The sequence below is a fragment of the Podarcis gaigeae genome, assembly GCF_964106915.1.
Source record: "Podarcis gaigeae genome assembly, chromosome: 1".
Taxonomy (NCBI): domain Eukaryota; kingdom Metazoa; phylum Chordata; class Lepidosauria; order Squamata; family Lacertidae; genus Podarcis; species Podarcis gaigeae.
The window spans coordinates 80,829,910-80,854,069 of record NC_139678.1 but is presented as its reverse complement, the minus strand read 5'-3'; the positions used below and the strand labels follow the sequence as shown (position 1 = coordinate 80,854,069).

At 44.1% G+C, this 24,160-nt stretch overlaps 1 protein-coding gene across 5 annotated transcripts in view; it reads right to left on the bottom strand.

Moving 5' to 3' along the window:
• Positions 1 to 24,160, bottom strand: part of SYT7 (synaptotagmin 7) — a 218,510-nt gene that overhangs the window by 61,234 nt on the left and 133,116 nt on the right. For 2 of the 5 annotated variants that reach the window (XM_083699293.1, XM_083699294.1), the window contains exons 3-4: positions 12,200 to 12,279; positions 6,263 to 6,394 (exon numbers count right to left, since the gene is read on the bottom strand). In XM_083699293.1, the coding sequence (XP_083555419.1) occupies positions 6,263 to 6,394; positions 12,200 to 12,279 (212 nt within the window). Of the gene's footprint in view, positions 1 to 4,917; positions 5,134 to 6,262; positions 6,395 to 12,199; positions 12,280 to 24,160 lie in introns of all 5 variants that reach the window. The other 3 variants (XM_083699296.1, XM_083699295.1, XM_083699292.1) reach the window with 2 other exon arrangements.

Genomic DNA, 24,160 nt, shown 5'->3' with positions numbered 1-24,160 from the left:
AAGGAGGCTCAGAACACCAACTCTCGTTTCCGAACTAATTAGGCTGCTTTGTGAAGGCAAATCCCCTGGTGCCTGTGCTGCTGCTGCCTGTGACATGCGGCGCACCCAACAACCACTTTCCCCATTGGCTGTGTCTGAATCAGCACACCTCACCCAAGTGGCAGTGGGAATAGGAACTCTCACATGTCCTAGGAATGGTGTCACGGACACTGATGGCCAAGCTGGTGGCATGCTCCAGGGCTCAAGTTTTATTTTTTAAATGAGGCTGTAGCAGTTCCCTAATCTCATCTTGAATACAGGTAGCTTTGTCTTCCAGAGCACATAGTTACACTTAACAGGGTTGCCAAATTTTTGCGCACAGAATTCTACGCCTTTAACAGCTGCAGGGTAGTCAGAAATGAAACTGCTGTAGCTTTTCCTGCTGTTGTGTGCCAAAGTTGGCATTGGGATTTGCACTTTTGCCTGTTACGTAGCAGTGAAAGGCACAGAAACCTGTCCACTGAAAGGTGGCAAACTGAGGGAGTTGTAATAATTACAATAGACATGTCTGGCTTGGATTTGTTAGGCCAGGCATGGACAACTTCTCAGTATTTATTTTCCTGAAAGTTGCCATATTGTCTTCTCTCACAGGAAACATTCCAGTGAAATTTGGGGAGCTGTTTGAGAAGGGAACTAAACTTGAAGGTTGCAGACCTCTGTTTTCAAACATGTGTCACTGTCAGACAGCTGCAACACAATGTGTGTGTGTGTGATTCCAGAAGAAGAGGTGAGTGGGAGAGGGGTGCTGAAACTTTCCTCCATACGCTGTTTTGAGTGATCAGATGCAAAAGAGCAAAAGGCTTCTGTCCTTTTGTGCAGAAGAGGGAATTTCAACAGCTTGTCATGAAAGCTACACCTGCTAAAATTCTCTTTTCTGCAAAACTATGAAAACAGCATGAGTCCTGCCATCTTTGGCATCTGTCCATTCCATCACTGTGCCTCCATCTTCCGAGGCCACTTTCCTCCTATCTGGGCTTCATTCTGATCTCATACCACAGCTAGGAAAAAGGAAGCTGGGTTGCATGGTAGCAGGTGGGGAGGTGGAGGGGGTGGGGAGGCAAAAAGTAAGCTGCCACAACTCCACTTGAAATTGCCACCACTTACTTTTTGTCTGTTCAGTGTGACCTGTGTTTGAAGATGCATGCCTTGTTCTGCCCTCAAAATCAGGACTGAAGTACATCACAGTGAGGTGTCCTCCACCTTCCTGAGAGTGATGCATGATGCATAGTTTGGTATAGCTATGCCTTACTGCAGAGGTAGCTACTTGGGTACCCTCATGACATCTCCCATCAGCTCCAGCCAGCTTGGCCAATGCGAAGGGATGATGGGAGTTGTAGTCCAACGGCATCAGGAGGGCACCACATTGGGTATCCCTGATGTACAGTTACTGGCCACGCCCCTACAGATGTGCGAGAGAGCCTTGTAGGAATGGTCTGTAGCCTGTGGACAGTGAAGCACAGGACAGAACATATGGCTTGAAAGACAACACAAGAAGTGCAGATTGCTGTCAAAAATACACGACAGAGCCCCACAGCTAACCACACAGAACAAGTGGCTGAGCACACATTCAGAAACACAATGCAGATATTAGCTAACCATTCAGCCAAAGACTTGAGAAGAACAGACGTGGCTGATCACACTGTTAGATGAAAGGACAGGAGGGAAGGCATGCAGGTACTCACAAAAAAGGCCTCATGGTCAGGGCTGTTCATTTTCTGATGGTCTGCACTTGCAGAATTCCAAGTGGAATTTGATATGATCAAAAGGATTTAGATTCCTGAACATTTTTTAGGAACATGGGGAGCTGCCTTATACTAAGTCCCCCTATTGTTTCATCTATTGTTTAGGGTTTCAGGTAGGAGCTTTCTCCAACCCTGTCTGGAGATACTGGGGATTGAACCTGAGATATTCTGCACATAAAACACGTGCTTTACCATTGACTTATGCACCTTTTCCTTCATTTATTTAGAAATGCTTTATAAGCCTTTATGTTGGTGGAATTAGAACTAAGAGCCCACTGCATTACTGGGCGGCAGAGTGGTATAGCCATCCTTCTCTTGTGACCTTTAATCATCTTCCTGCTTCTCAGTTACCTGCCACCACACCTGCTCTTGCCCTTGCCCCAAGTTCTAAATTTTAGCAGAAAGCCGAGTGCCGAGTTCAAGTACCGAGTGCGGATTTGCTTCCACCTTACCGAATCGCATAACTTGTTTTGAGTGTTTGATTTGCCTTTCCACAGTAGAGAATTGGCTTTCCTTCCTTTCAAATTTTAAAACACCATTTCTGAACAGCCCTGCCTGCAGTTAAAGCCAAAGCCAGAGTTAGGAGTGGGAAAACAAGTGCACAGGAAAGGGATGTGTACAATAAATGACAAAGCATGTAATATAACAGGGTGGCTGAGAAAGCAGGCTGTTGAAGGCATAACGGTTAAGCTCTGAAGGATGCCTTTGGGTGTGCCCCCAAGGGACATAGCTGGCCTCATGTCTGAGTATCTCACAGAAACGGCCAATCCCTGAGGCAGGTGTGTCAACATGTGACAGGAGAGAGGTGAACAGGCGGCCAATCACCCACCAGTCTTACTGTTTCCCACCTCTGCTTCTCCCCAAGCCCTCCTGCTTTCTCAGGGTGGAGCATCTGACAGCAGTCACTCTAGAGCAGCCAGATGGGGCTGACTGTGCCAAAATATTTCACAGGCCACTTTGTGTAGAAATTAAAGCCAACCTAGTTCTTAGGTTTAACCAAGGAGGCACAGAAACCAGGACCTCGTGACAGAAGGGTTCAAGCGTTCCTTACTTGCTGCTGGCCTGACCTGGCCTGAAAGCCACCTCCACCAAAAACAGCAAAGAAATGCTGATGCCAGGGACGTAATGGCAAAGTGGTGGAATCTTTTTGTGTTAGAGAAGAGAAGAGAAGAGAAGAGAAGAAAAGAGAAGAGAAAGGAGGAAGAGCAAGAGAGAAAGAGAAGAGAAAGGAAAGTAAAGGAAGGACTTGTGAAAACCTATATAAGCAAAGAGCCCAACACCCCCCTTTTCTTGCCTTGGGAAATTATTCAGGTAGCTCTGCATGCATCTGCTACCAATGGGCTTGTTTGGATCATATACTGAGCCCCTAAGCCCAACCCCCCTGCTGCCAGGCATGAGGCAGAAATGGACCTTTCCAGCCACTGCCTTCTTCACATGCAGTGACCTCATTTCAGTTTTCTATCAAATCCTAAATTAGTCCAATTTTCAACCTCTCAGTCACAGGAAACTAAAATTGGCTCTCCTAGGCCTGGAGCCAGCAGACTATATAAATTTCTATCAAGGGTAATTGCGGTGTGGGAAGCAGTCCCAGTGCTATAGGGACTGTACCATTTACACCTGGCCCTCTGGCATACCTGTGGGTACCTTATCCCACTTCCAGTTCCTATCACAAGGCTATTGTGCAAGCAGACAGGTGGGCTATCTCAGACAGACAGACAAAGCAAAGTAGCGCTCCATCACAAAAACACACATGCCAGATACAGGGACAATCCAGTCACAAAAATCTTCATTATGAGAGATGTATATGACAGATTAGTTTGCTCCACAATGAAAACTTCATTTAGTCAGGAAATGCTTCAGTGTCTAGGACTAATCTAGATATGAATTAATATTAAGACTTTTGGTCTCCTTAGGTGACAGGGAAGAGGCACCTGACAGGACAAACGAACTAGCGGTCATTTCCTGAGTCCACATCGGTTTTGAGAAGCCACATAGGAATGCTCATTCAGTAGGGTCAAGAGGAAGAGCTGTTTGGAAACCTAATGGAAGATAAGCCCACTAATAAAGATAGTTATGGGATCTTTCTGCTCAAGACACAGGGAACATCTGTGAGAGATAAAAAGGTCTGGAATGAATCACACTCTGGTCTCACACTTCTGGACAGCTCACACTAGGATCACCTTGTAGCTCACAGTAAATTTACTCAGAATCATCTAATAGCGCAGGTACTGCTACAGTTGCTATGGTCAGCCCTTTGGCCTAACCTAGCATGAAGCCCTTATCTACTGATGGGCAGTCCACTGAAAGCTACTAATAGAGTCATAGCTCTCTTCTTCTGAGCCTTTAACCTCGAATTGGTTAAAGGTTAAAGGTACCCCCTGACTGTTAGGTCCAGTCGCGGACGACTCTGGGGTTGCGGTGCTCATCTCGCTTTATTGGCCGAGGGAGCCGGCATACAGCTTCCGGGTCATGTGGCAAGCATGACTAAGGCGCTTCTGGTGAAACCAGAGCAGCGCATGGAAACGCCGTTTACCTTCCCACCGGAGCGATACCTATTTATCTACTTCCACTTTGATGTGCTTTCAAACTGCTAGGTTGGCAGGAGCAGGGACCGAGCAATGGGAGCTCACCCCAATGTGGGGATTCGAACCACCAACCTTCAGATCAGCAAGCCCTAGGCTCTGTGGTTTAGACCACAGTGTCACCTGCATCCCTTCTCTGATTGGTTAGTATTATAAATTAGTCAACTAAGGATCACACAGTGATAACACTTACTAAAAGTGAAATCCTTTTTCATATGGCAAAATTCTGTTTATTTTATTGATTTGCATTGATTTGCTCAAGACTACTTCCATATGAAGCCAGAGAGAGAGAGTGTGTGTATGTGTGTAATATAGCCCTCTGCTCCTGCACAACAGAACTTTTTTCACTGATCCCAGGGCACAGCAGACTGCTCCATCAGGTGTCACAACCATCACCTATGCTTTCCTCTGCTCTGCCTGAATCTAACACCAAGATGGTAGCTAGGTTTGGTTTCTCCCCCTCCCCCTCCCTGACCCCGCCCTCAGCCCATCCCTAGCTACAAGGACTTCTGCGTCACAAGGCCAGGACAGGCCTGTAATGTACTCTCACTCACTTGGATAAGCTGAGCTTCCCTGCTGCTAGGTGGCTCTGCACCGTTTGCCATCGACCTCTCCCCGCCTTCCCAATGCTGGGCTCGCTGTGGGCAGACACGCTGCTCTTCATGCCGTCCTCTCGGAGCTGCTGCCTCTCCCCGTGGCGTCCTTCCCGCTCCCCAGCCAATCCTGAGGTGGCTGAAGCAGCCAACTTTGCACCTGACAACAAGGTGCCACTGGGGCACGTCAGGAGAGGAAGGTGGCCGGTGGTAGTGAGAAGGAGGTCACGCAAAGAGGAGGGGGGAAAGAGAGAGAGAGAGAGAAAGAGAGAGACAGAAAGAGAGAGACAGAGACAGACAGACAAGGGACAGACAGACAGACAGAGAGAAAGAGAGACATCAGCACTGCAAAAGAAAGGGCCAAGGAGAGCCTTTGTCCCAGGCAAAGACAGCAGGCAGCCCTGGCTTGGTTGTGAGGTTATGATTGCAGCCAAAAGTTACTTTATTCCATAGACAAAGAAGGGTTGAACAATGGATAAGGCCATTGGGAGAGGCACTGTGCAGGCGAAGGGAGAGAAAAGCCATGTTAGTGAGAGAGCTTACCACTGCCATCACCATCACCACACAGTGCAGATGCAGAGAACACGCTGAGAGGGTGACCAAAACGGGCAACCCCGTCCTGTGCTGCAGAGAAGGTGGAGGGGTGTGAGGGGTAGGAGAGCCAAAGGGACTGGGGGCGGGGGGCAGGGGGGGAAAGGTGCCGGCCTCTCTTAGGGAGCTGCTTAAGGCAGTGGTTCTCAACCCATTGGGAGCACCGTACAAGCCTAGCAAGCCGAACATCTGAGCCAAGGCCCCTCCAGAACAACAGGACTGCTCTAAGTTTGTGATTGGGCTCTAAGGCCTTGGGCAGTGTTGGCCATTGTTTCCATTTGGGTTGGTTATGTCACTATTGTGTGTATTGGGTTTAAAGCAGAGTACAGAAGCCAACCACTTGGTTGGAAGGCCTACCCTGAAAGTCAGGAGCTTGACCTGATGCCAACAAATCCAGAAGAACACTATATTGCACTGGGACCAGAGAAAAGGGGTATCCAGGGCATCACCCACACAAGTCTATCATACCAAGTACCAGTGCAAATGCCAGTAGTTGGGAACCACTGAATTAATGGATGGGAAGGGGGAGGGAGGGAAGGCAGGAGGGGTTGCTCGTCTCCATGGCCATTTGTCCATGGGGAGGGGGTGGAGTGTGAGGGAAGAGGTAGAAGGGGGAAGAAGGGGAAGGGGAAGGGGAAAGCAGGAAGGGGGAGGTTGGAAGAAGGGTGTGCATATACTCACTATATATGATCAAATCAGTTAAAGAGAGACTCACTTGAGGGAAAGTCGTGGATCACCATACGGGGCGTAAGGTGATATGTTTAGTATAAACTCCTTGGGAGGGTAGGAGCTCCATTTCTGCTGCACTGTGTTGTCATTGTTATTCCAAAAGTCTCTGTCTAGATCACTACATCAGCCGGTGATGAGGGGAGAAAAATAAAAATAAAAAAGGGAAATACAAGAGAGAGAATCTAAATTCCTGCGAGGGGAGGAAGGAGAAAAAAAACCAAACCCAAATGAGAGACAGCGAGGTCAGAGTGGTGATTTCTCCTCCTGTGGAAGGTAAGCTCTGTGCCTCACACCCACATGTGTACACACACACACACACACACACACACACACACGGAGGGACAGGTGGGAACAGGAGGTAAAGCTGGAGGAAGACAGGAGCAGGCACCTCCAGAATCTGGTGGAAAGAGAGAAAGAGAAAGAAAGAGAGAGAGAGAGATGGCGTGCAGTTAAAGAAGTTTCCCTCAGACGGCCTTACACCTTGCCTTCCCAGGCTCTCCGCTTTGCCTCCTGGGGAGGACAAAGTAGTGCCATTTTGCGTGCACTACTCATTTTTCAGTCTTCATCTAATATGGAGCCTTCTAGGGAAGGATTGCAACAGCACCTAGCACAATGGCAGCATATTTTTTCTTTTTCTTTTTTATAGAAAAAAAATAGTAGTAATTTCTGTCCCAACCCCAAAATATTGGCAGGACCTACTGCTGCTTCTGCAGGGGGAGAATATAATCTCTTCCAAGTGGTTCTCTGTGCAGAACACATGCATCAGATGAGAGATAAATGTAACAGAGAAGCAGCAAAGAATCTTGAGTGACAGGTTAGGGAGAGCGACTCACCAAGATGTTTCCTGTGAGGCACTGAAGTAGAGTGTTATAATTCTATCAAGCGTATAGCAATGTGGCGCACATGAGCGGTATAAAAACCATGGGATTTTGTTCACGTGTATTGAAGTGAAATTCAAGAAAATCACTGGGAGAGAATTAATTTGAGCAAGGCTTTGGCCTCTGAACCTTTTCCCCATGCCTGCCAGGATGTGTGCCTGGAGCATGGGAAGTAATAATAAAGATGACTCTGGATGCTTGTCATCAAGAAGAGGGCCTCACACAGCCTGAGGGATGTGGCATGTCCTCACATGGATCTTCTGCTCAGTTGTGCAGAAGGAGCCAGGGAGGGCGATCTGTCTTGAATTAGAGGCTGTGCACTGGCAATATTCTCTAAATAGGCCATGACTCCCACTCTATGATCTGATAGAGCCTGACTAAACCATCTTCTCCTGATTTTAGAGCTCATCAAATGGCTACCTAGCACTTGTTTCACAGGACTGAGATCTGACAACAATGGTCTTTGAAGTCAAGTGGCTCTTTGGTAAATTTATTGGAGACATCAAAGGTTCCTTCCAGGGTACACTTCTGTGCGCAGTCCATTCGCTGCTCATTAACTGTCCTCCTTCCGGGCTTGAGGATGAAAAGGCTTTCCACTGGCCTCTTGAGACACATAAGAGGAGAAAATGAAAAACCTGGGATAAAGGGTAACTGCATTTCCCCCAGATGACCTGTTTATTCAGCATTTGTCTTGGGCGTTGAGTTCACAGAAAGCATTTCCCCACACTTTCCAGTGCATTCTTCTTATTTTCTTGCTCAGAACTTCTCAATCAACTATACTTGCACAACCTGAATTTACCAGGACGTGATTGAATCCCACCCCAAAATAGCAGCAGTCTGCAAGCACCTGAACTCAAGGCTCATTCACAGGGAATGGAAACACAAAGAAAAGTGTTACAAGGAAGTGGGGAAAGTGGAGAGGTAAGCCTCTCTCCGCTGTGAATCTCTGCTTGCCTTCCTCCTCATATGTCACTTGCCTTGTTGAGCTTGGGATCAGGGGTGTCATAGAGGCCTCCTGTAATGCTGCAATGGGACTGTGCAAGGGAAACACTTCTGCTGCTGTGCAATGTGAGAGAAGAGTCCCAGGCTTTCCATATTGCTATGTTTAGTGGCGGTTAGTACTGTTGCATCATGGTGATCTTGACCCACTCATAGGCATAGCCATCCAGTGAGAGCAGAATGTACACAGCCTGCCAGGTCCCAAAGACACCAGGGAGACAACAGTGAGTATCACACATTTATGATAAAAGAACAAGACCCCAGATCTCTGTATTCATCACATCTGGTTCTGCTAAGGCTTTAGCTAACGGAAAGCAGTGCTACTCAGAGACTCAAGCTACAGATGGGTCCGTGCATCCAAGGATGCAATATCTACCTATATGCAAGTATGTGCACACATACACACTCACTCATGCAAAATATGAGGTGTAAGCACACATCTACATACAGTGCGCGCGCACACACATATATATATGAATAATCACACATAAATGCTTGCACAAGACAAATGCACACATACTGAAATGTCACCAATCTTTCTGTTTGGGGGTCAAACTAGATGTCACTTTAAGGGCACAGCATCGCAAGCAGTCATGAATATGTTTTTTTCTTTATTTATTGGGTCCCCCAATGACTATGGTACGCAGGAAGGTGAGGTATCCCTTCCCTCCACAACCACAGTCCAAGATGAAAATGCACCCTGTATGCAGGCTTAGAACAAAAGCTCCCACTGGCAACAAAAGGAATATTCTTTCTAAGCTTGCAGGGAGAGAAGCGTTGCCCTTGGGATTGTGTCTGGAGAAGGAAATAATAAACTTCACCTCTGTGCATGCTGCGGTCCTGATGACAATTGTCTTCCTCCCACACTTGTTAAAAAAAGGAAAAACATATACATACAGCTTAATGCTACATAATTAGTTTGTGCAGTTTGGCCCTCTGTATCATCACCCCAGTGGGCTTCTTGGTACCAAACAGGAGGAGATACAAGTCAGAAAGTGCCAGATGTTCACACTTTTGAAGGAACACTCCTTTTACCAGATCCACATAGTTCCATGGGATGTAATCAACTTCTCTTATTTCACAACATTTCAGCTTCACCACTGAACTCCTTGGAATAAATGCCAGATCTCTGCAATGTCCTGTACTGCAGAAAATTTGACTTGGCAGTCGCATAGGCAGATGGCAGCGAGGAACTGAGGGTTAGCTTGTATGATCATACTGGAAGGCAAAACACCAGCCATGTTGCAAAACTGATACTTAATCATGCTCTCGGGAAATGTGAGTTTTTAATCATTCCTGAAGATGAGAAAAAATATCAGTTTCGCCATATGGGTGTGCATCTACAAGGAATTGTAATCATGGGAGAAATTTCACCCCAATGTGATGTATCCCTATCATATAAACTCAACTCATCGTAAGTAATTGTTGCAATGTGAAAGAAAGGGAAGAACTAAATGGAAGAAAGGGAAGAAATAAATGGAGACCCATCTTCAATTGAGCTATGAGTACAGCTGCATTGATGAGTCAAAGGAATAGCCTAGGCACCTTAAAGGTTTTGTTCCACCACATTGCTCAGCACAGCAGCTTCATGTGCTACTGCAGTACTCAAATACTGCGATATGCTCACTTCTTCCTTGCTTCTAAGGGAAAGTTCTGTGTTAATCACTGGGTAACTAGGTGAAAATCCTAAACACACTGACTAGGAAGTAAATCCCATTGGAAACAATGGGGCTTACGTCCAAGTAAGCATGCATAGGAATGCACTGTCAGGCTTTAATCCTATGCCATTTACTTAGGAGAAAGACCCACTGAGATCAGTGGCCTTGAGTCCAAGTTAACATGTATGAGGATTGGGTTATAAATCTTTTCTACACAGAAACCCTTTGTTGTATGTTATAGCCCTTAACCCACCACACCCTTCAGGGACAAAAAGAAGGAAGCATCTACTTTGAAGAAGTCCAGCTCAAGGAGCTGAGCAGAATCATCTCCTGCCAACAAACCAGAAACATTGTAAACATTTTGGGGGAACAAGTACAGTTTTAACAAGGGTTAGGTTACAAATGTAGATGAAGTATATATAGAAAATGTTATGTGACGAACATTACTTTAAAAAAGAGAGTAAGTGTTCTAGGTCTCTCTCTTCTGTTAGCCTTCAAACCAAACGACAGTAGGTCCTCAACAATATTTATCGTAAAGGTCCCAAGAAAATGCAATGAAAGAAACATCCAAGTAAAAGCAGGGGTTCCTGTGCAGCAAAGTTGGGAAAACCTATCCTTTATGTAAGACAATGAGGATAAAGAGACCCAGAAGTGTTTATAGAGAAGGGTGGGCCCTATCATACTATCGGAAAGCTGATAAAGGATAAAGCTTAAGAGAACTCTTCCACAGCAGGCTAAGGAAGAGCAGCATATAATTGGAGGGAATGTGTAATTTGGCTTAGTCCCTAGCTTCCTGCTAGAGAATATTTTCATATAACCAGAGGGGCTTAAATCACAGTGACATGGACAAATATGCTGTTTACAGTTTGTCCCACTACTGAGTCTGCCACTTTACTACTACGCAACTCATCGCCAAGTCATTTCTTTGTGTGAACACACACAGCCACAAAGGAACCTGGAGTAAGTCCATAGACCACAATGACTTGGAGTTGTTTCAGTGGAAAGGATTTATTTATTTATTCAGGCTAAAGGAAGACTATGCAGCCAGCCACGAATTTTGCCTGGAACCAATTGGCACAATCTGAAAATGTGGGGGCATGGTCTTAAGGCTCAGGAATCTACATACGTAGGGAATATCCATAACCAGTTGTTGTTGTTGTTGTTGTTTTTGCAATCAAGCAATAAATAAAATTTATGAGATAAATAATAAATAAAATAATTATCTTCTCACCCCATGAAAAGGGGCCAGGAGGATTTTACTAACTTTTACACTACAGACATGCCTGAGACTAAGCCCTGGAGAAAGAAAATATTGATGGTTTGCTTTTCTATTCAGGAAATTTATCACGTGCCCAGAAACAGAAGAAAGGCTGAACTCTTATTTGGACTGGTATATATCAAGTGTGGATGGCTACATATAAGGCAGAACTGCAGTTTGGTACTGATCTCTTGGGTAGTCCGAATCTGTTGACGTCACATGTATAGGGAAGGAGAGAGTCTGAAATGTGTTGAAATACAGGCTGTGCCCAGGGGAAATGTCAAAGAAGCAGATAAAATAGTAAATGTGGGGGGTGGGGCTTGCAGAAATGTAATAGGGATAGAATTGCTTTTTGAGGGATAGCACTTGGAGTTTTGAGCCTTGGGAGGTGTGACTACAGGTGTCAGATTGCTATGGTGAGAGGGTAAGAGTGATATAAAGAGAACAGCCTTATTTTCGTAGGGCAAAGTTTCAGGGTAATAAAAGAAGTGGTGCTACTCTGATGAATGTTGGGACGAGAAATATTTACAGGTGTGCCAAGAGCATTTTGGACTACTGTCTGGTTGGAAAACATAAAGGTGTATGCACAAGAGTGGGGTATTTACAAAAAATACAGGAACAATTACACAAACTGAAGCAGTATCAGGAAGCTGCAAGTGTACAACACATGTGCAGTGGTGCAGCGGCAGCTGGTGCGGTGGTACTGCGAAGCTGCCCTCCCAACACTGGCAACTCATCAGGAGAGGTCTGGGGAGAGACAGAGGGGAGGGGAGCTTGGGGCTGTGTGGACACACTGGGAGAGACAATGTGGTGCTTCCACTGGTGGTCTATGCAGCCCTGACCTCACCATCACTCAGTCTTGACCAGGTACGCTGCAGAGATACCAATGTTGGGAGGGTAGCCATGCCCTACTACACTGGCTGCTACTGCAGTGTGATATATATATATGCTTAGGATTAGAGCAATATGGCAGTGGAGGAGGCACGTGACGTGTGCTTAGGACTCTTCAGCTACAAGGTTGCCTGAAGGCAAAACAGCCAACACATCCCCAATGAATATCTTCATTGTGCAGTGATTGTGATCCAAACACCTCCAATCCATTCACTCCTATAATTCCTCCTGGGACTTACTTAATGGCTTTCTTTTCACTGCGACCTCGGCTGGAATCTGGAGTTCCCACCGTCTCCAAGGAGTTTTTATAGCGTTTGCCCTGAAATGAAATGGAAAAAGAGACGGTAAGGATAAGGGTTTATCTGGTGGGAGGAACAGCTTTGCTTCTGAAAGGAGAACAGGAAAAGATCTAGGTAGGTCCCTTCCCCTTGTCACACTTGCAGTGGCACTGTATGTGATTAGTGTTCGGAAACACAAAAGGCCAGCTTTGTCCAGTAGACCCTTTGAAAGTAGAAAATTTGCATAAGTGGACTGTAATTTGGGGGTGACCTCCATAGAAGTTTTTGGTAAGAGAAAATGCTCTGCTGCCCCCTGCACAGAGAAGCTAGTCACAGTGAACTAATATCTCTGGCTATAGCTAAAGCTGAAAACAGAGTATTGTATAAAGATGGTTTTACTTAGTGCTGTAATTCCACATGTGTTTCCTCTTTGTTGATAAAATCAATCAGCAGCTAAAGAAGCATTTACCAAGTCAAACCAGGAGTGCTAAAATCATAAAACCAGAATTGCTTCTATCTGATGAGAATAAAAGACAAAGGAAATCTGTACTAGAAATACAAAAATGTATTGGGCCTTGTCAATGATCAATAGATTCCAAACATGATAGCAGCATGGACAGATCCTATGAGGTGATCACCAATGACAGCTTCATACATCACAAAACTGCCCTGGGCATGATGCCAGATTTAGTAGATCCACAGTTGATGAAGAATGGACTTAACCAGAGGGAAAGGTACAAGACTGGTAATTTTAGGGGTTCTTGTACAGCAAACTCAGGCACCCACCATTTAATCCTCAATTTTTAAAGTATTTACTGAAGTGATATGTCATGAAATTGACCTGGAAGTCAAAGCCCCTCCTTTTTAAAAAAAATAATCAAAACAGTTTTATTGAATTACACTGATAATTTAGCAGCATGAGAAAATATTGTTACCTTAGAATTCCTATAACAATATATAACATGTACAATATAAAATGCAAAGGGCAGGAGACAAAAAGAAACTGCAGATTGATCTGGTTACACTGTTTAACTCAGGACTCATCCACACACTTGTGGATTTCTAATCACGGGTCCGACAAGTAGTTTTTTGGTCCCACTGTTGTGCTTGGGAAAACCCACTGCTTACTGCTGAATTGGAACAAACGTCAACTGAGTTTTCTGCAGCTATCAGAGCAAAGTGAAATGAAATCTCCCTTGCAACTATCTGAAAATAGCTGAGAAGTTGCAGTCCAAGGTTCCCTTTTTCTGCTACTCCCGGAACAGTTCTGTCATATGTGAAACTGCCGGAATAACTCCTCATGGGGCAGACAACAGGGGACTTGACACTTTCCCTAATTACACTATTGAGATCTAACCAGATCAGATGCAGATAACACATTCTTTCCTTCTACCTGTTTTTCTCCTTCTCCCCCCACCCCTTTTTATCACAGTGAAGCAGAAATATTCATACAGTACAGAGTACTGAATGAAATAAAGGAATGGGGATGGTGTTGACTGGATTGGTGTGTGCAATTATCTCTAGAGCTTTGAACATGTTTTCTCTTCTCTGCTAATGTTTATTTGCATGTCCTTGTATTGGTCCATTTAAAAATAATGAAGTCAGAACCATTAGGATAGCTCAGTTGGAGGAGCATGGAATTCTTATTGCCAGGGTCGTGGGTTCAATCCCCATGTTGGACAAAAAGATTCCTGCATTGCAGGGGGTAGGACTTAGATGATCCTTGTGCTTGCTTCCAACTCTACAGTTCTATGATTCTATGATATATAAAGTATATCAAATATAATATTGGCATTTGTATGCTTTTAATAGTTGTCATTCACATGCAACACTAAGCCAAACCAGTTATGAAGTGGGTTAGTGCACAGAAAAACTTGGCTGCTTTGCTCCTCCCTCACAACTGTGTGTACTACCAGGAGACTATGATTTAGCTCAGTGGCATAGCTAGCTGCTCGAGTGCCCAGGACAGCACAGATGTCCTGCACCCGGGGGCAGGGCAAGCCGGGGCAGAGCACGCTGCGTGGAACCTCCACAGAGTCTGCAAGCCCCACGTTGCCATTTCAGGCAGCGCTGAGCCTGCAGGTGTCCGAGCCACCGCGTAACTCCCCAGGAGAGATGTGTGGCTCAGGCGTGCTACAGGCCAGGCCCCACCGTGACCCCCCCAGTGATGACACCGGGGGCAACCTGCACCCACTGCACCCCACTTCCTACGCCACTAATTTAGCTTAGTGTTATGAGTGAAGCTACACTTTGTCTTCCCCAAATAAACCATGAGTTGTAAGCCAGTAACAAACCTTGGTTACAGCTTGTGGCTTGTTTGGAGCAAGACAAACCACTAGCCTAACACATAACACTAAGTCACATCATGGCTTAGTTCTTGGTGGTGCAACAGTAGCAGAATTTGGGAAGGAGAAGTAGACACGATTTTCTAACTACACACCAGTATGTTAATTGCTTCACACTAAGCCACAGTTTAGCTTAGTGTTATGTGCAAACCCGACCATAGTCATTGTTTAGTATTTCATTTGATATTATTAAATATTTTTATGCAATAAAATTGAATTGGATTAGAGGGGAGACGATAACTAGAAGCTTCCCAAACTGCATTTTCATTATTGTCAGCTAGAGATCTGGAACACCAGATATGACAACTCACAACTACATTCAATTCCAGTGTACTTTGCCTTGAAAAAAACTATAGAGTTCCTGCACTGTGCATTGAAGCATCAAAAATATAAAGGCAAGGCAACAGCTAGGTCCCAGGCATTAGGTAATGTAAGGCTATATCGAGGGATCAAAGTTTGGCTTCAGTGGAGATGACTAATCATAGTTCACACTGAAGTCAATGGGAACTGTTGAATGCCTTTCACTTCCAAAGATCAGGCCATTGCAATTTATTTAACTGCCCTCTAGAAGGAACATGTTCTCTTATTATTTTATTGTTGCAACTTCCTCCAAACCCTGTTGGGTATTTCTAACCACACATTTTCCCTCAGCATAGGGTTCCTGTAAAGTGATATTTATTAGCTAAGGGGCATAATCAGAGGCTCCAGGCTGATCAAAGTGTTCTTTTGTAAAAGTGCTTTGCAAAAACTAAAATAAAAATTGAACATTATCTTAGCAATTGGTTCACTGGCATTGACACATTCTTTATAGAGATCTGGTTGTTGACTGGGCAATTGTGAAAGCATTTGTCACTTTCTTAAACAAAATAAAGTTATTCCTTTCTCATTGTTGCTGATGTGAATAGAAAATAGAATGATATGCTCACATTCACATCAGGAGTCCATTGCTTTATTATTCTAATTCTGCCATTTGTCAGTATGACTTATATTTTTGTTTTGTTTCAAGATGGACCGTAATTTTCAGTTGGATTAGTAATACTGCTAGAAAGTTCAGGAGTGGCCAAATTGCAAGCCAGAGATTTCCCCAATGCTGCTGAACTGGAAAAGGAAACAGCAGCAGTAGAGTAGTGCCTTCTCTCACCTGTCTTGTCTCAGGTCTTTCATCTGCCTCACCTTTGACCGCAGGTGAGAGACCGATAAAAGGACTGGGTGAAAATGGGAGGGAGAAATCACTGTTGCCTGGTCTCTAATTCAGTGGCAATTCATGTCTTGCTTATGTGCTTAGAATCACAGAATTGTAGAGCTGAAAGGGACCACAAGGGTCATCTAGTCCAACCCCCTGCAACGCAAGAATCTTTTGCCCAATGTGGGGCTCAAACCCACAACACTAAAATTAAGAGTCTCATGCTCTACCAACTGAGTTTCCCACAGATATCCGGCTGGCCACTGTGAGAACAGGTCATGGGCCTGATACAAAGGACTTCTTATGTTCTTGTGTTAATTTTAAAGGCATGGGGAAGTCTCTGGCTTAGAAACTGGCAGCCACAAAACTATATGCACTTTTCCCATTTCATTTTACACCTCCTAAGCAAACAGAGATGTCCATGGGAACCCCTCTACTTTTGAGGTCTTGAAACTAGGTATAGGCTTTGGTGCTTCTCCATGCTCTTCAAGGTGAACAAAATTCAGCCTTGAAGGCCTACCTTGCCTCCCCTTCATCACAGTCCCAGCAGAGGAGAAACAGCCAGGCCATTTTAGGATTAATTGAACTCTAATTAATTAAGTTCACAGTAACAAAAAAAAAAAAACAAAAAAACGCATGTCATAAGATAATGAAGTGAGCATTTTGTTCCTAATTGGGTCTCGATAATAAGGCTGCTTGGTTGTGATTTCTGATGGCAGTCTCAATGTGCTTCATGATTCTAGGGCAGGCAAGAGACAATTAATGCTAATTAGTGAACAATTAGCAAATGAAAACACAGGTGTAGAAGGGAGACAGTTTTTGTGCTACTCTTGGTGCAAGTCTGCTGGTGCAGCATAACCCAGAAGGCCTCAGGCATGCAAGTAGTGCATCCTTCTTCCTTAGACGGTGGATTAGATGTGAAAGGGCAATGATTACAACCACAAAGGGCAACAGTACCAACCACAGATGCCGGTGCTGCAGCAAAATTAAATTAGGGACTATAGGAGGGACTACAGGAGGGAATAATACAAGACAGGCTGAGGGGGGAAATGATTTGAACAGCATAAGACTGGTGAGGAAGTGTGGGGAGACAACTTTCCATTGAGATTTGGAACGAAGTGCTGGGAATCAGAGGCCAATCGAAAATCAGATGTCAAGAATGGGCAGTGTAGAGGCATTCACACTGAGAGATGGAGTCCAAAAGGCCTGGGAGGTCTAACTCAGTAATTCCATTTGAAACAACACAACTACCGGTAACTAATTACCTAGGAAAACCACTTTCTAAGAGTCATGGACTTCCTCCATGCAGACTGAAGGTGTAAATAGGTGAATAAACCATATTTCTTAAAGCATTACATTCTCTGCCGTGTCTTCCGTTATCCAAGGGGACACAGACCCTGTGTGTGTGCCTGGGACCCCATGGGAGGGTTGCCATATTTCAAGCAGTGAAGAAGTTATTGAGCTTTTTTTGGCAAAGTTGTAGGACTGCCATATTTGGGTGATGTATGGAAACCCTACCCATGGGCTCTTGTAGGCACCTTCCATTTGTAATGACACACTATTAATGATCTAGGCATTGGGTTCGAAACTGAACTTTAAAACATTCTGTACAACTCTCCTTAAAAAAAGCCTCTCTAAAAATATTTTTCTTTAAAAAAAGTTGTCCCAATTTTTTTTTACCTTCCTTGACAAACATATTTTCTCTCTAAATGTTGTATGATTTAATAGGTATTTAAATAATGGGAAGTAGTTAACACTTGTTTTCCTGACCCCAAAGAGACAGAAAATCTTAAATATTTTTAACAGAATCTAATAAGCTTGGGGATCAGAGGGTAAAAAGATTCTAGGGCAAGGATGACAACTTAAAGTTGTTGCTTGTTGCTTAGACAAGCAGAAGTCACAGCCTTGATCACAGTCCATCTAACAGAAACGAGGTGTTTCAAGGAGTCTAGGGTGCTAGAATAAATCTATCAGAAGATTTCTGAAATCAGCTATGCATGAACACTGTAGTCCACTGGATATCTGAGAAGATCCAGAGTCCCATATGGGATGCATTCATATGATTATGCAGTCATTGAAAGCCATGCACAGTGTGGCAGGATCTGTAGAGATTTCAAGATTCTGAGATGGGCTTCTAGGAAGTTAGAAATCCTGACAAGCTTTGAATGATTTAAAACAATAAAGAACAGACCATAGTGCAGTCATTATGTCCAGCTGTAGTTCAGGGCACTTTGGGCTGGGCTGCTGGGCTGTTGTTGTTTTTAACTAAAAGGTGTATGAAATGTGAGTTTCCATTGGGAGAGAAAGTGGGGTATAACATGAACAAATGGATGAAATGAAACATTCTTAGATTTGAGAAGTCCATGCACTGTAATGGAAAAGCTACTGGAGTTATTTAACTCCCTCAACCACCTGCTAAAGCCAAAGTAGTTGGATTCTGCAATGACATAGCAAATGAGCAATGGAGTAGATTTTAAGTTTCATTTTCCAAAATGGTCACATTCAGAGAAATTGTAATCATTGTCCATAACAACCTACAAAGCATGTAAACAAAGCTCTTTGTATCAGTTGACTCCTGATATAAAAATGTTTTGCAAAAACTCCCTGCACTGCCCACATGTCCATGGGCAGAACTCGCTCTGAAATCCAGACAATGTTTCAATAACTATGGCTCTGGAACAGAAAAAAATAACAGATGTTCAAAGGAAAACTCGAGTAACACAATTGGCTCCTTACCTTGTTTACTGTTGGTCATGTCCTTTTTGAACATCAGCTATGGATGTTCTTTCCTCCATCAGAAAAGGGCAAAACCCAGGAGGTGATATCCAGTGGTGTACATCCACCAATAGAATGGACAGTCTTTGCAGAACAGATTCCCTCTCCCGCCTACAGCACCCTACATGCTCCCAAATCTGTTACAGAAGATTAGAGGACCCGCAGAAGCAGATGTGAAGGGCCTGCTAGGGGTGGAGAGGAAGGAAAAGTCTTATAAGCAAGCAGAAATCTGCTTGCACCTAGAAGCTCTAATGTGAGGAAGTGGCCAAAACTAACCAAATCAATGTCAGTAGGGACAAATGTAAGGTTCTACACTTAGGCAGGAGAACCAGCTGCACAAATGAAAGATGGGGGACACCTGGATTGCCAGTAGTAACAGTGAAAAGGATCTTGGGGTCTTAGTGGACCACAACCTTAACATGAGTCAACAGTGTGAAGCAGCAGCAAAAAAAGTGTGAGTGTCATAGTTTCTCAATAAACTACCTGGAATGCATAGGAAGTTGCCTATAGATCATTGGTCCATCCAGATAAGTTTCTCACAGCCGCACCCAGAGATTCTGGAGACTTAGTTGAGAGTTTATGCATGCAGAGCAGATTTTTCTGCCTCTGAGCTACAGCTCTACCCCAAAGTAAGAAAGTGGTAGTATAAACACCCATAGAATTGGGATGTGCGTGGATCTGCACCATCTGGAAACCTTCCTTACTGACATCAATATTGATTTCATTTTAGATGGGGATTTGGCCAGGAAGTTTTAAAAAATGTGTACAGTATTTTCAAGGCTGTGCCAAATATATTATGTTTTTCACTAACAATTTTGGCAGTCTATAACTATTTAATTACTAAGGCTTCAGTTATTTTTTCAGCGGTTTCCTTGAATTTGTGTTTGTTCACAGTGAGGGCAATTCATCCAAGGCGGCAAAGAATTCACTTTATTTGCCCTCCGTGGCATTCTGCTTGGGTGCCATGATGCGATAACGTTCCCTTAGTGGTCTGTGGTTGGCTAGGATCTTCCAAGTAATGTGGGAAGATGTGGGAAGAAGCCCAAACTAGGGTGGGGAATGGCAACCAAGCTGCAGGTGGTTACAGAAACAAACGACAATGATAGAAAAGTTAATAATCACATAACACTAGAATTCCTGGACATCCAACAAAGCTGAATGTTGGAAGGTTTAGAATAGATAAAAGAAAGTACTTACAGTGGTACCTCGGGTTAAGAACTTAATTCGTTCTGGAGGTCTGTTCTTAACCTCAAACTGTACTTAACCTGAGGTACCACTTTAGCTAATGGGGCCTCCCGCTGTTGCTGCGCCACCACCACATGATTTCTGTTCTCATCCTGAAGCAAAGTTCTTAACCTGAGGTACTATTTCTGGGTTAGCAGAGTCATAGAATCATAGAGTTGGAAGAGACCACAAGGGCCATCGAGTCCAACCCACTGCCAAGCAGGAAACACCATCAGAGCACTCCTGACATATGGTTGTCAAGCCTCTGCTTAAAGACCTCCAAAGAAGGAGACTCCACCACACTCCTTGGCAGCAAATTCCACTGTCGAACAGCTCTTACTGTCAGGAAGTTCTTCCTAATGTTTAGGTGGAATCTTCTTTCTGTAACCTGTAACCTGAAGCGTCTGTAACCTGAGGTACCACTGTATCCACTTAGCGCACAGGTAAATTTGCTCCCATGGGAAGCAGCGATGGCCCTAGACTTGGATGGCTTTAAAAGAGGATTGAACAAATTCATGGAGGATAAGTTTATCAATGGCTAGAAGACACAATAGCTACATTCTGCCTCCATGGTCAAAGTCAGTAATACTTCTGAATATCAGTTGCTGGAAACCACAGGAAGTGAGGGTGCTCTTGTGCTCAAGTCCTGCTTGCCAGTTTTCCACAGGCATCCATTTGGCCACTTTGAGAACAGGGTGCTGAACCAGATCTTATGTTTTGTAATCTCACAATGATGGTGCCACCTCCTGAGTAGTATTAAGATTATTTTGTTTTAGAAGAAGCAGTGTCTTTCATAGAAATGCCGACACACACGATAGAGACTTGAAGCAGGCAAAGTAATCACACTTCTTTCACTGCAGTTCAGAACAACAGTCCACACATTTTTTCAAATCACAAGAACAGTACAATCCTATAATAAGAAGAAAATTCCATTGAGTTCAGTGGGACATACTTACTCCCAGTTATGTGACTGCAGCCTAAACTGGCATTTCCCTTGAGACAGAAAATAGTCCATATAGTGTTGAAAAACTGAAGTATCCCTACAATAGAAGTGCATCCTCAAGGGAAGATGTCTGTACTGCGTGCAACAAATGTATAATAGCAGTAGCCCATCTGTTCTGGAAAAAAGAAGTCTGGATAGGTTGTGTCTCTGCAAGTGTATGTGCTGGGGAATAAATGCAGGCAGGACTAGGGGACCATCCATGTGAGGCAGGATAAGAAGGGTGAACAGGGGACAAGTTGCGGAAGAAATCTGGGAAGTGCCAGGGCTTCTGAAAAGACAGATGAATGTTTATGCCCTGCAAAAACAAACTGCATGTCTTGTGCAATCTAGTCAACTCCACTGCAGGCCTGGAGGATTCAGGGGAAGGTAATGAAAGGGAAAGAATCCCTTTGATCCTCTGGGCTGACTCAATCTCCTTTAGACATGCTGATTCAAAATACAAACACATACTAAATACTCTTAACAATAGAGGTCTCTTGCAGACTCTCTCCAATTGGGTCAGTAACCCAGCTATATGGTACTCTCAGGCCAGCATGACTCAGGAAGCAAAGAAGCACAACAGCTATTATGGGCTACACTCAGCAAATCCCCAAGCAGAGAAGACCTGTGTTAGTCACCAATAGACAACATAATCATCTGGGAATTTCTCTAGCATGCAACTGATTGAAATGAATGAGGCTTACATGAGAATCCCCAGAATGTGCTTATGTCATGGAAATCCCACAGCAACTGAAAGTACAGCTTTGAAAACCTTCCCATTCCCTTTCCTTGCCACACCTTGCCCCGCTTTAAAGTAACTCACACCTCTCTTTTGCAGTTTCCACATCCTTGATATGTGCTATATATTATTAAGTAGCATTCTTCTTGATTATGTGGGTAGCTGAAATGCAAAACTTGCCACAGGGTGGCAGAGATCTTCCAGCTGCTCTTCCAGTTACAACTTCCTCTTATTCACAATGCTTCCCAAGCTACTCCCTTTCTTGTTGACTGAGTCCCTGACAATTTTAATTTTCCTCTCCATAATGCTGCACTAGAAGAATATTTTGCATTGAAGGAGGACTTGAGAGGGATATTGGCAACATGTAATATTAACAATCACCACATTTCCTCATAAGCATTTGGGGAAGGGCTTTAGCACAAAGGCTCCTGAAGATCCAAATATGCAGCATCTGTCAGATTTATGCACCTGTTTACTTACAGGACAGCTAGGAGAGTATGGAGTGGATCTTCTAGTATGGATTGAGAAAATGCAGCCAGGGTGATGTATCTTCAGGCGGTATTTCAAGCACTCAGGTCCGTGAAAGTACTTGCTGCTGGGACTCAGGGAGCTTGTCACATGCTGTCAGTTGTTGCCTCTTATTTAAATTTTAAAATGGCAGTCCATAAAGAAACTCTCTCTCGCACATACACTGTTCAAAATACGCTTCCTAAATGTCTTTACTCCATGTCTACAGAAGCTCTTGCTAAATGGGAATGCAGGTGGTTTTCAGGCATGCTCTGTAGTCAAATCTGGACTGTACTATATGGAAGGTAAGAACCTGCAGTCTCACCTGACAAATAAACAGCAGTTGATCAGGCAGACACTGCTGAGAATACTGGTCCCTCTGTCCCCAGTCTGTCTAGGAAGCCACTGATGCTGAAGACAAGAGTACGAGCAAGATGGAAGCTGACTAAGGACAAGCTGCTCATGATTCATCTACATTTTGGCAGAAGGTGAGAGGGTTTCACCTTCTTGGGTTTGGTTCTAAATTTAGCTTGATGGAAGAACATAATCATTCATTAAAATTCCATGCTGCCTACACTCTATCGTGTGTGCATACCAATGGGCTGCAGTGCCTGCAACCTTTCATCTGCTTCAGCCGTCTCTAGACCCCACTGGGAGGCTCCAAACAGGTGACATATGTGCCAGCTGCTGGATTTAATTCTCTCATTTCGGAAGAGATCCTGTGGTGCTTGGGAACAGATGTGGCCCTGACTTAAAATATAAGAAACAGAACGGGCGGGAATGGGAATGAATGGTGGGAGGTGGATGGTGGGAGCTCCTCCACAGAGAAACCTACCTTGGATATGAACTTCCTACCCCTTAGCATGACTAAAGGCTTCAGCCAAGCTTAGTATGCTTCCTTAGTTCAAAAACGTTTTCAGAAGATCACCAAATTTTCATTTGGCAACTGCTTCATGGAAACCTCCAAAGTTTCTGCTCAAATTTTTCATACCCTCCAGATTTTCTTGGAACTGACCAAGAAGATTGCATAAAACTCCAATAAATGAAGACAGGTTTGAATCAAATAATGGTTAAATGTATATTCTACACAATACACTTTTATTATTGACCTTGAATCACGGTTTCTCTTGTTCAAATACCACTTTGTGTATGACAATCCCAGGTATGCGTGCTCAGACGTACTGAGATCAAAGGGATTTACTCTGAAGTAAATGTGCATAGGAATGCTGCTTTAGAGAAGACACTACTATCAGCTTCTGTACCTCTCACCATTTGCAAAATAGGGATAATAGAGGGCCACCTTAAAAGTTTATTTTTAAAACAAAACCAGCAAAGCACTGGACAGTTATCCATGAGATCCTTGATGAATGACAGAGGAATTTGGGCTAAATGATATTAATGTCAGGTGGAGCCACAGCTGGCTGAACAACTAAACCCAGCCAGTGCTCATTAATGGCTCTAAGTCAGCTGCCTGGGGGGGAAGACTCAAGTGGAGAACCACAGGGCTCTCTTTTAGGCCCTGTGCTATTCAGCATTGCTATAAATGACTTGAATGAGGGCATAGAGAGGATGCTTATTAAATTTAAAGATGACACACAGCTAGGAGGGATAGCTAACACCATAGAAGACAGAATCAAGATTCAAAATGACTTTGACAGGCTGGAACATTGGGCCGAAACCAACAAGATTAAATTCAACAGAGATAAATGTGAAGTCCTACAATTAGGTCCAAAAATAAAATAAAGATCAAAGGCACAAATATAGGATGGAGGAGACCTTGCTTGAAAGCAGCATATGTGAAAAGGATCTAAATGACTTAGTTTATTACAAGTTGAACATGAGCCAGCAGCACGACGTGGCTGCTAAAAATGCCCATGCATTCTTAGGTTGCATTAAAGAAGCAAAGGGAGGAATTCAACGTCACACTATTATGACCATTCCGTCAGCACAAGCATTTTGTCAGATGTAACAGTCTGTGCTCTCCTCCCCCCATGCAGTTTTCATACCCTCAACCACCTGGAGATGATTTCGGGGGGCACAGGGGGCAAGGAGAGGGTTGAAGCCCCAAGGCACTAGTGGGACACATTGCACTAGCTCCTGCTAGCACAGCTGTTTAACAGAACCCATCCTGTAGCGTCCAGATCATGAGAAGCAATAGTTCCACTCT